General features: G+C 36.3%; 1 protein-coding gene across 1 annotated transcript in view; it reads left to right on the forward strand.

Annotated features, from left to right (window-relative positions):
* Nucleotides 1-12,910, forward strand: part of LOC118422412 (DNA-binding protein RFX6-like) — a gene marked incomplete in the record, with an annotated part of 39,989 nt that overhangs the window by 2,783 nt on the left and 24,296 nt on the right. Inside the window, 3 exon segments of the mRNA XM_035829953.1 lie at nt 2,535-2,691; nt 6,447-6,570; nt 9,184-9,245. Of these exon segments, the coding sequence (XP_035685846.1) occupies nt 2,535-2,691; nt 6,447-6,570; nt 9,184-9,245 (343 nt within the window).

Below are 12,910 nucleotides of genomic sequence, written 5' to 3' on the forward strand. Positions count from 1 at the left end.
TCTCTTGTTACTTTATGTAATTTCCGTTTTTTTGTTTTAGTTTGCAAAATTTCTTCGACCATGTAAATCTTTCTTCCTCCCTCTCTCTCCTCTCTTTGTCTCTTTCTCTTTCTTCCCCTGTCTCTCTCTGTCTCTTTTTTACATTGAACTAGAAAGTATATATACGTGGCAAAACTCAATGGCAAAACTTGCAGTTGCACAGTTTTCAAAACGCTACATAAGCGAAACGCAACTGCGAATTATAAGATTTCAATGGCTGCCTTCCATACAAACCGAACATTCGGAAAAGAGAAAGATTCTGTAACTGTTTTGAGTGTACACATAATAAAGTCGTGGTATACAAGAGGCTGTACAGTGTAGTAAGTTTACATGTAAACTAAAGTCAGGCACGCTAACACTTATTGTAGTTTACACAGAGACGGTTATAGCTGTACGCCTTGCACCTGTTTAATGTGTTACGGTCGTCCTGATGGCCATATGTTATACGTTATGTTATTACGTAATTACAACACGTGTGAAATCTGAAAAATATCTTTAAAAACATGTCTTAGAATTCATTTGTTGCTATAGAACAACAAAAAAATTCATTTTATTTACTATAATGAAAAAAGTTTTTGTTGAGGTATGGAATCTGCAAGCTTTATATCATTGTTTCTCATTGATTGATAGATTTTATACATTTTTATTTCACCCTTCAAAAATACTGCTAATAATAATAAAAACATGATATAGTCTTTCTTAATACAATAAGGGTAAGAATGTAACATTTGAAATCAGCTGTACAACTGTATTTGAAATACAGTTTTAGCGCCACAGAAATTACAATTGCAACTGTCTCATGTAAACTAAGAGCATATTACTTACTTTGAATTAAAACCTTGTGTAATTTTTTTTCGAGAATATCTTAATGTTGTTAGCTTACACGTGTCATAGATTTCAAATTTTAAGATTATATGCATTGATGAAGGTAAGGCATCCAGGTAGTACGATATGCAAAGATAGAATTTGGAAGCGGTCAGACGTTTTTGATCTACTGGTCAATGCATGTACGTTAGCCACACAAAAAAGACGTTTTTAATGATATGTTCGTGATTGTAAGTTATTGTTTTTTATTCTATATACAGAATATAATAAGTTTCAATCCTAACATATGAGACTCTCAAAGAGAGAAGAACAAAAAAAAATTAATACATGTTTAGCATATTGACAAGAAAGATATTACAATCTATGAACCGTTCATATGTATAGAAAAGTAATACATTCTGTAAAGACATTCCTTTTCAACTTGTTTTTTTAAAGATATGCTGAATTAAAAGGAAGTTTTAATCCTAATACATAAACTTCTGGAACAGAAATGAACAAAATTATATTAGCTTCTGTAAAAAGACATTGCAATCTGTGAATCGGCTATACATAGTATTATAATATAATATAAAAAACAGTACTTTCCTTGGGCTAAATGGTGAATTGGAAATAATACAAATTGCCTTTAGAAACAGATAGTAGAGACTACTACTAATCTGTAAAAACTTTGTATAGTAAAAAGCGCTTTTAGTTTAAGAAAATTTCAAGACAGCATAACATGACTTATATATTTATACAAAAACGTCTGGTATCCGACCAGCCGTCAGTTTAAATGATTTCTGCCGCCATTTCTGAGAAAAAAGGTTTTTAACATATAAAAGTTTCCTAATTCTGACAACAGCTGACATTGAAATGTAGACTGAAAACTATACATGCAAACTAAAACATTATTGTTCCTTCATTGATTTCAACACATAGCAAAGCTTCACGTGTCAAAGAAAAATGCAAATGGACAGAATAAACAGTTCTTATTTTATTCCACAATTTCAGTACACGCAATATTGGAAACAAATGAATATGAAAGTATAATACTTCAAATAAAATTGAGAAAGATTGAAGACACACCCAGCAAATGAATGATGATTGAATACAATATTCTGTTCATAACTGGCATAAGATGTAGACAATAATGCCCGCGAACGATTGATTGATGGACATTGGTTCATAGACATTACAGCATACAGAGTTCCCGTTATTTAAATGTTAGTAAGTTTTTTTCTAATCACACTGGCTATAGCTAACTGTAATTGAAATGGAAACTATTATAGTGTTATTTCACAGTCTTTCAAATTTTGAAGTGATGCAAAGAACAAAAATTAAGACGTTTATCATATTAGATAACATCCATAAAATATAACGCTTTTGCGCATTAGAAGTATGGTGACAGAATATAAGTTACGTTTTGCACGTAAAAAACTAATCAAAGCAGAGAACAAAATATAGACACAAACCTAACAACAATTATTGGCAACATCTTTGAATAACTGATTTTGCTGCTGTATATTGCACTACTATATTATGGGGTTTCGTGCAAAGAATTTCACACCGTAGATCACGAAAAGGATCGATGTCTGATCATTTTGTACGATTCTCTTGCTTTCATTTGCTACTATTTATTTTATCTAATATAATAATATTTATTTGTTGTTTGTTGTTGTTGTTGTTGACAGAACCACAGACGGAAGAGAGCGGCGAAGAGTCGGAAGAAGAGGAAGAGGCGCGCCTGCGCAAAGAGCAGAAACAACAACATGACCTTGGAAAGGAGAAAAAGACGGTGGCACAAATGATGAAGGACAAGAAGAAACAAACTCACCTAACTCTGCAATGGTAGGTTGAGATTACCTTAATCAGTGTTAGATTACTACCTTTGCTAAGAAGGTTACGTTTTTGGTCATGCATACATGTCCTTGTACCTGTCTCTCTGGCCTTGGAGAACTGGTGCGGCAATGTGGGGTTCGTTCACTGCGGCACTGTTGTGTTATTTTCTCCGATTTTTTATAATGTATATATTGCGTAATACGTTAAAGTATAACTTACAAGACGGCAAAATTCACAAAAATTAAAAAGGAGTTCGTTCTTTATCTCTGAAATTCGTTAAGTTCTTTTGAACCCCACAGTGACATAAGCTTGACGCAAGTGCAGTGAGAGTGCACCTTTAGGAAAATTGTATAAGAGGTTAAACTTTTCCAATAAGATTATGTTTTCAGTCGCGTGTATATGTATGTGTGTCTGTCTGTCTGTCTGTTTGTCTATGAACATGATAACTCAAGAATACCTGAGTCCACTGGATAGTTTTTAAACTTGATATGTAGGTAGGCTTTGATGCAACATTGACACAAGTAGATGCTGAGCCCCCTAGCGGCTTGTTATGCTACTGCAGCGATTACGGTTTTGATATCTCGAGTTCTGGATATACTATGTTCATTTTTTTTTTCTTTTGAGCGGTAGATAGCTCCTTGGAGGGAAAGTAAATGGGGTCGGTTTGGGACCCCTGTCAGTTTTTTGTCTAGCTGCAAGGGCCAAATTTGTTTCAAACTTTGAAAGAAAATATTTCAAAAATATTTCCATGTTTTTTTAAAATACAATTTCGAGACAGAATGCAGATTTTATACCAAAGACAGGAATATATTGCATTATTATCATCATCATTATTATATCTATAGACTTGTGCAAATCATATTTTCCGACATTTTACACTCTAGGTGCTGTAGAAAAAAGTCATATTCCTAATGCAACTAAGTTTTCTAACATGTGAAAATCAATCTTATTTGATCAAATCCCTATCTATTGTTGAAATAAATTTCATTATAAAGAACTGCACTACATTGTTATAATACTTGTTTTATTTGTTGTCTTTCAAATTTTACGTTTACAATATGGATTATATTATATTATATTTCTGAAATCATAATTCATTAAAATATAACTTTGTCCAATCAACAGTTTCCAACCGTAGGTAGCGGGGCCCAAATGATCTTTGGTGTTAGAAAAACGTCTAGAATTGGACAATAGTTGAATAGCTAAGTGCTAAGTTACAAACTGTGGTTTTTGTTATTTTTTAATGACTTTAGTGGGCGTGAATGTGGGTAACAAAGCGATATTGGTCCGCCTAGATCTACCGATAAATGTTTTTGTACTGCTATCGAAAACAAGGTAAAATATAATTGTATGACAGGTACCTATGCCTTTTTTTAAAGCCGTCGGAAGCCAGCAAAGAGTTTTGTTGTTGTTGTTGTTGTTATCGTTATTGTTGTTTAACAAAACGCACGGCGACAATATATTCGGGACATAAGGAGTTCTCCCTTGGTCAAAAAGAAAAAAAAAATGGAAAACTGCCATAAAAGCACTGAATCTAGGAAATGCTTTTAACAAATTTATGTACAGTGATACGTTATATGAACCATTCGCAAGGTTCGGTACGGGATTCCTCTATCTTGCCGATATGAGACTAGAATAAAGAAAGCCCATTAAAAAGATGCAGAATACTGGGGACTGGAAAATAATAAAACATAGGTATACATTTCATTTGTGTTGAAAGAGAAAAAAGCAACTACCACAGTGTAAGAAATTCTATTAAAGAAAGTTTAGCTTTTGAAAATTTCTAATAAAGATATAGAATTAATATCTGCCTTGAACACTTACAGAAATGCAGATATGGAAGCTCTTTTTAGAATAAGACATTTTGACTTTCTACTCCGCCTCCCTACATATCAAGATGTCCCTGTGGCTGGCAGCCGCCTCATAGTTCAGGTCCTGTTCCATCTAGTTGATTATTGGGAGGCCCTGTTTCAATCCTGGGTAGGGCATCTCGGTTGGAATTGCACCTGTTTTTTAAAGAAAAAACGTAATATTGAGGTCCCGTGTTCGAGGAGGTACCTCGAGCACGTTATATAAAGCGGAAGGGATTGCAAACCCGCCCTGTAAAGATATATCCTTCTACCGAAACAATAAAGAAACTTGCTGACGTATGTGACCAACTACCGACGAATTGAAGCGGTTAGAGAGACAGCAACAACAACACTAGTCGCTAAAAGGGTCCGAACGAAAGAACGACTTGCGCATTCCAGGTGTGGCGCCGAAGTTGTTTTCCTGATAAATAACTAAACAAACAAACTGAGAGACATGTCAACAAGTCCCGCCCGACTTACATCCACGCTTGGCTGCATAAACAACAACACTGTAAACACATTTTTATAGGAATTCCTTATTCATAAAACATCATTCTGAACACGCGTACGCTTTATTCATATTATTGGTCAGTTTTCCCCAATTTCCCTAGTCATGATATTTTTTGTCGGAGAATTGTGACAAAGAGCTCACCTTTTTACAAGGAAGGCGAAACAATAAATGAATTATTGGTATTATTAGTTCGTTTAGTTATTTTAATTTACCAGATATTTGAGAAGTTTTAGATTCTGAAATATGTATTTCAGGTCTCGTATAATTGATTGTAATGATTATTAGTTATTTGTAAACTCTGTAAGGCGCTATTTGCACAGGTATTTAGCTAAATTTTGAATTGCTCTAAATTGTTTTAGGTTAAACTTACCTCTGGCACGACATATACGAAACAAACACACATGCAATATAGTCTATTTGGAGGCTGTCTATCAATCGTTTAGTCTTAACTTTTACACAAAGAAATAGAATGCCCATTTAACTTTATTAGAACCTTGCATTTGGTAGGTCGTTAGTTCGATCCCCGGTCGAGACATATTAAAGATTTGTACAATTTGTTTACTCTGCTTAGTACTCGGCACTTTAGAGGAAAAGTTGAGTTGAACTCACATCACTACCAGCGGGCAACCACCTGCTGTAGTGGCTTGCACATATGTGTGGCCCACGGGCTACAGAAATGGAGATAAGCGCAACCCATAAGCATCTGTTACAGATGCACGGGCAACTTTTATTGTAAGAAAGAGAGAAAGGGTTATTAGATTGAAAACTGTTGTAGCCCGAAAGCTGAATCACAAGTTTTGTACAGTGGTCTCTTCACATTGATGGTATACGTAGATACAACATATGAAATTCGTTACACGAACATGTCCGATTCTTTAAACACTACAAGCAAGGGGAGAGTACTGTTTCCACTAGACGGCGATCGCGCTAAAAAGGATATGTGTATCCTTCGCTGTCACACTTGGTATATCATACAAAACGTAAAAATGTGACCGAGAAGAAAACAAAACGTAAAAAGATTCGTTCTTTTCTATACAATTCGTTGAGCAATCTCTCAAACTTTAGGTTGCAGAGAGAGCGTGGCGAGAGCGCCGTCCTAGTGGAAAGGGGATATAAGCATCCTGTTAACGTCAACCACTGTCACATTATCGATGATCTTCGGGCTTATCCATGAAAGATCGGCCATATTTAAGATCGACAGAGGGTTTCGCGTATTTTTCACCTGAAAACTGTCCCTGTCATATATAAAACATACTTTGTACCTTGTACAATTTTTGTGCCATAAAGTTATTACTATAAGCTCGTCCGATCGATTTTCGCCAAATGTGACAAAATGGGGTATAACAGATGCACGGGCAATCTTTTTCGTACAATTAATAGAATATTGTCGCTTTTATTTCCAGGTTGGAAGAGAATTACATCATGTGCGAGGGCGTGTGTCTACCGAGGTGTATTCTGTACGCGCACTATCTGGACTTCTGCCGTAGGGAAAAACTGGAGCCCGCATGCGCAGCAACCTTCGGAAAGGTGGGTGTCCACGCCACTGTCAAAATGGCGGTGTTGCCATCGAAGAATAATGACAGAAGTTTATTTGCAAGTTCGTGCCCGAGGGCTAATTGCAAGTACATGGTTTAAAATAGTAGATATACAAGTGACAATGGACAGTTACGAACAATATTCTACTCTAATACTAGTGTTGGCTATTTCTAAACAGGTTGGGTTTGACTTCTTTTTTGGAAGCAGTGGGAGACGAAAAGCCCCACTTTTCTAAAATTTGTGGGTTCTGCGATTTCAAGAGAAAAGTGGCTTTCTGTTTGTCTGTCAATGTGGGGAAGTTGGGATAAGTCTTTGTGGATTCTCTAAACAGTGTGATTTTTTTCGGTTCGGTTGAATGGACATTTAGAAATAAAATGTGTTTCGTCTCCCTCTGCTATTTACAAATTCTTTCACACACTGGTAATCTCTTATATCTCCCCCTTTCTACTTCAAGGGTATGAGCGCTAATATGAAAATAATAATATAAAGATTGTTTCCTCTCTCTGGTAGTGTAAAGAAATGAATAGATATCTATAGACAATGGAAGATACACAAATCTACACTTTCAGCAAAAAAAAGCGCTACAGTGAAACAGTGCTATTCTAGTAAGGTTCAGAAAAGCTTTGGTAGGCTTGAATACCACATTAAATAAATGTGGATTGAAAGAGGCTACCATTATTGTATCCACGTCGCATATCATCTATTCATACGTTTATACATCTCTGGTTTTCACAACAACGAATGGTTTCTTTTAAAGTCTTGTCGAAATTTTGAGATTTTTCTCCAATCTAAAAATAAAGTGCACACCCAGTAAGGCTTCTATAAGGACTAAAACATAAGGGACTTTATTCTACAGAAATTTTGTTCTTATTTTGCCAAACAGTTTAACAGAATCTCTGTTTATTCTATATTTTGAACTCAAAATCTTCAACGAAAACCGGTAATGTTATGTTGCTTATAGCTGTTACACGTAAAAGAGCTAAAACGGAAACAATTGAGCTTGCTGCGGTCTAGTTGACAAATTAGGATGTATAACCCTTTAAAACCTATGAAAGGTGCTTTTTTGCGTGAAACCTCTTTTTATATGGTATTACTTTATACTGCACATCCATTCCACTAGCACGGCGCTCTCGCCGCGCTCTCTCCCTGTGAGCTAAAATATTACAGATCGCTTGAAATGTATAGCAAAAAAGAATTAGATTCTTTTCTGTGCTTTGTTGTCTTTTCAGCCATTCTTAACATTTTGTATGTTGTATTCAGTACGAAATCGAGGGCTACATACATCCGCTTTAGGTCACAGTGAGAGCGCAGCGGGATCGCCGGCTAAAGTCAGTAAAAAGGAGGCTTTACAAAAGTAGTTCAGATTAATACGAAAAATCTGCAAAATCGGTGTTCCCTCATGATTAATTACTTAATCCCTGTGCTAAGACAAGGCACTTAAGACGAATATCTGACCTCAATCTTTAAGATCATTGGGTTGTTTATAAGATGACTATCTGAAGAAAACGCCCAGGAATGGTGTACTTGTATAGAATGAAGTTTATAACTTCATTCTCAAAGTTAAATTGCAAGTACATGGTAAAAACATAGGAGACATACATGTAACAATGGGCAGATAATAATATCATTGTAAAAAGAGACTACTAAAATACTAGTGTTGGCTATATGTAGACTAATTGGGTTTGGTTTCTTTCTCGAGAGCAGAGAAAGGCAAAAAGTCATCATTTCTCAATGATTTGTGGATTCGTCGATTTTAAGAAAAAAAATGACAATGGTGGGGTGGATCGTGGTGATTTCTTTAGACTTTCAAACAATTCGGTCCCTCTTTACTAATGGACGGATTGGATATAAAATGTGTTAGACGTACAAATGTACAATGGAACATGTACAATGGCACAATAAGCCAGATACTTCTTGCTAGTATTGAGTATTTCACAAGCTGCTTTATAGTATATGTAGACTCTTATCTACGGTTTTCGGTCGGCGTTTTAGATATTTCTACTAGTTTTACATGCGAGGTCGCCAACCATTTGAGTGGGATGTAACAGATGCATTGAATCTAACAGTTCTTGAAGTTTCATTATATTATAGACGGTGTACGAATCCAGTATTGAACCGAAAACGTACAATTGATGCCCTCGGTACCTTGGACTGTTTGAGAAACTTTGCATGAAATGCGCTTTCTATCTATACAAATGGTTTTCCATTAAAGGCGTTAGGTACTTAACACTTCATCTATGGCACTATTATCTGCATATCATCATGAAGGTAGAAGGCAGTGTATCGTATCTCCATGAATTTTCCTGCTTCTATTTTGTACGTGCTATACTTTTTTACTTTTTTGTTTGTCCCCTAGCCCTCATTTCGGTAGATTTTCTTTCTTGCTTCTTTCAATCTTATTTCTAATTCATTCCTTCCATCTGCCTTGCTTTTTCTTTTCCAACTTTCCTTTCGTTTTGTTTTTCGTTCCATTCTTAACCTCAGAAGTTCTCAAGAAATGTCTGGTTTACAACTAGGTTAACAGACTAATGTATACGTATACATTAACTCATTTGATATCAAGAATGATTGAACTTATTTTCTACGTTGTTTTGTATTTCACAGACGATCAGACAGAAGTTTCCACACCTCACAACCAGACGACTGGGGACCAGAGGTCATTCAAAGTAAGTAACAACCATGTTATTGTTGGTTTATATGAAAAAGTTCTGTTTTTCTGGCAAAAACCTGCCAACCCTATCTTTTTGCCGGTCGCTGTCACAGGACGTAAATTTTTCGACCTGGCACAGATCTGCGTTATAAAACCCACTAAGAACTCTTTGTATTTCACACTGTGTTGAACATTTTAAAGATTAAGATCTGGAAAAAAGATGATGTACTGATATGCAGTAGATGCTGTACGTCTCTATTAATTTGATAAAATATGCTTGTAATTGTATAGTTCATTTCTACATTGCTAAAAGGTATTTCCTGTCTACTTTTGGACTTAAGAAAGCAATTGGAATAGAAACTAAGGAAAGGGAACATAATTTCCACCTACTGAGCATATTTTTTTGGTCCGTAAATGGCGATACATTTTCCCGACGTCTTTGGATTCTATATTTTCCTCAAATTTATAATCAACGGTTGATGTACTTTCTGTTTGGAAAATGTAAAAAAATACTTCTTAAAATTACACTTCTTTAATTTTGTTTCTCTTTACACGCAGAAAAAGTAGACTATGATGTCTCTTACGACAATTAAAAAGTTTAAAGCCTGCCTCAGGATCATTTGCAAGAACATCAGTGATTTTTGTACTGAGCGAATCTTGGCGCATACTTTTAAAAATATTTTGTTCGTGGTATCGTTTTATGTGTCTAATTTCGTGATTTTGGCAATTTCTATATGGATCTGATGCATATATTTATGTTGTGACTTCCCCAGTAAGATTCAATTTCCCATGCGCAATCAGTGCCGAAATGCTCACATGATTTTTAAAATTTATAAGCATACACTAATTTTTAACGCTTTTTTCAACGAGTGATTTTTAAAGGGTGGGATACGGATAAGCTAACTTTTTCTCAGTTGAACATTTCTTGTTTGTCTGTTGTTTGTTGTTTTCTGGCTGAGTTTTTATTTTTACTTTTCTTGCCATCAAACCCTACACCTAAATAGCGGAATACATTTAATCAATTTAGGTTGTATAAACGTTTTTTCTTACATTTTCAAAACAGTGATCATAACACAATCTTCTAAACTAAGATAGACTAATAAAGGCAATCTCCGAAAGGATATGAAGGCCATGATAACTAAAAGAGTTTTGGTGTGACTAATTATGATTTAAATCAATCATTGACATTTTCTAAATTTCGAAAATACGAAACACCAATCACACTTTATTTAGCTGTAATAAAGCATCACTATCCTAATAACCACAAGTCACAACAACAATCAAAGAAACTCTTAAGAAAATCCCTTTCTTATGCTAAATCCTTCACAAGTTACAATGCTCTCGTATGTACCGGGTCACAAGAACTGACTTTGGTCATAAAACCCTTTTTGATATACGGCTCGCCTCGATTGCATTAATTCTGTTTGCACAACAACCGTATTTACCTTCTTACGTCTGCTGTCCAAATTCTACAGCAAATACAGCCTCAAGACACAGGCTAGGGGAAATCTGTGCCTCTTTGGGCATATCTCATTGTTTTGACGAGGTTTTATAAATCTTTTGGTTGGTTAGTCGGTTGGGTGGTTCGTTGGTAGCATTTAGTTTGTTGGTTTTTTACTTTGTTGGTTGGTTGGTTAGTTAACTGGTTGAACGCAAAGATGGCATCTCGCTGTACTTGGGGCACCGGTGCGACACTGCAGGGTTTAAAAGATGCTAAGATGCTATCTCACTGTACTTGGGGCACCGGGGCGGCACTGCAGGGTTTAAAAGATGCTAAGATGCTATCTCACTGTACTTGGGGCACCGGTACGACACTGCGGGGTTCAAAAGATTACTCAACGAATTTCAGAGATAAAGAATGTATTTTCTTACATTGTGTGTATTTTGTGTCTTCTCTGTCATTTTTTACGTATTACGCAATATCTGAATTATAAAAAAAATCGACGAAAATAGCAAGACAGTACCACAGCGAACGAACCCCACAGCGACGCAACAGTGTCCCAAGTGCAGTGAGATACCACCTTCAGTTGGTTAGTTGGTTTGTAGGTCGGTTGGGTGGTTGGTTGGTTGGTAGTTTGTTGATTAGTTGGTTGCTGGTTTGCCAGGTGGCTTGCTGTCGTAGTTGCTTGCTAGGCTGCTCGGTAACTTGCTGGGTTAGTCACTAAAATACTATCTAATACTCGATAATGTGACGACGAAAAATCATAACAGAGTGAAGATGTGCAAAAGCTATGCTGTATAAAATCATTTTGATACAAACTGAGAAAGACCTTCCAAATATTGATAACAGAATACTATAAGCATTGCTTTGCAAAATCATGTGGACGTTTTTTCGGACGTTAATCGGCATAGCAACAGACGCCATGGGCGGTTATAAAACTATATATAGCCGTCTCCTTGGTGTAGCCTATATCTACAATGTCACGCTCTGAAACGCCCTATATCAACCCTAACACGACGTCAAAAGCGTTCTGTTTACGGATACGTGATCCAGGCATTGAAGAAAAAGCAAAGAGATTTTCCTTGATGAAACCAAAGAATGCGAAGATTGGAAAACGATCCAGGAATAAAACGCTCAATGATGTTGCTGTTGGGCAACATTTAGAATACTTGAACGAGACCAAAACACAATTCGACCGACAAAGAATGACAATTTGTTTTGTATTTGATTTTGGACAGACGAGGACAATGTGGCACTACAATCAAGTTCGTAATTTATATTAACAGTGCCACGTACACAGTACAGTACAGTACAGTACAGACAGAAGATAAAGGTAGTCCTTTTTTACCTCCCCGACTGAAGTGAGGTACCCATTCTACACCTGGGTGTAGTGAGGAAGGTCGTGTGAAGTGCCTTTCCGAAGGACACAACGTCGGGAGCACGGCGAGTATCGAACTCGGGACCTCTAGATTTCGAGCCGAATGCTCTACCAGAACTACCAAAACCCTCTTGTTAGTGTTTTGAAAACCTTGATATATAGACATTTTGCATAATACTTACTGCATTAGTAGCGCTCTATAGATTCTAATTTCTTTTTTTTTTAAATACATCGACCTTATTAGAGTTGACGCTTTACTCATTGCCATCTAAAGGTGGCATCTCACTGCACTTTGGGCACCTGTGCGGCACTGCGGGTTCGAAAGATACTCCACGATTTTTTTAGATAAAGACCGAATTTTCTTACCTTTTGTGTATTCTGTCATCTTCTAGAAGATACCTTCACGTATGACGCAATATCTAAATTATGAAAGAAAAATCGGCGAAAGTAACACAACAGTGCTGCAGTTAACGAACCTCACAGTGCCGCACCGGTGTCCCAAGTGCAGGGAGATACCACCTCAAGCAAAATCTTTATCAATACAGCCGACTTGTTTCCATATGAATTCATCACAATACAAGTTTGACCGGTCATGTATGAAATAGGAGCTAATCTTAATATGATGAACTGTGCATTGGGCGGCCCTTTATGATAACCTACATTATAACTCTTAGCAACACATCAAAAAACCATGTCCAAGAGAATTCTAGTAACACAGTCACCTACAGTACAGCGGTCGTCAAGGAAGTGTGTGTATACAGTATTACTGTACATAGTACAAAAGATACTCAAGCAAATGGATGGATTGTGTAAACGGTTAGACGTTTCAGGTAGCATCCACGAAGGGGCACTCTCACTGAGT

Source organism: Branchiostoma floridae, chromosome 9 (assembly GCF_000003815.2).
Source record: "Branchiostoma floridae strain S238N-H82 chromosome 9, Bfl_VNyyK, whole genome shotgun sequence".
Classification (NCBI taxonomy): Eukaryota; Metazoa; Chordata; class Leptocardii; order Amphioxiformes; family Branchiostomatidae; genus Branchiostoma; species Branchiostoma floridae.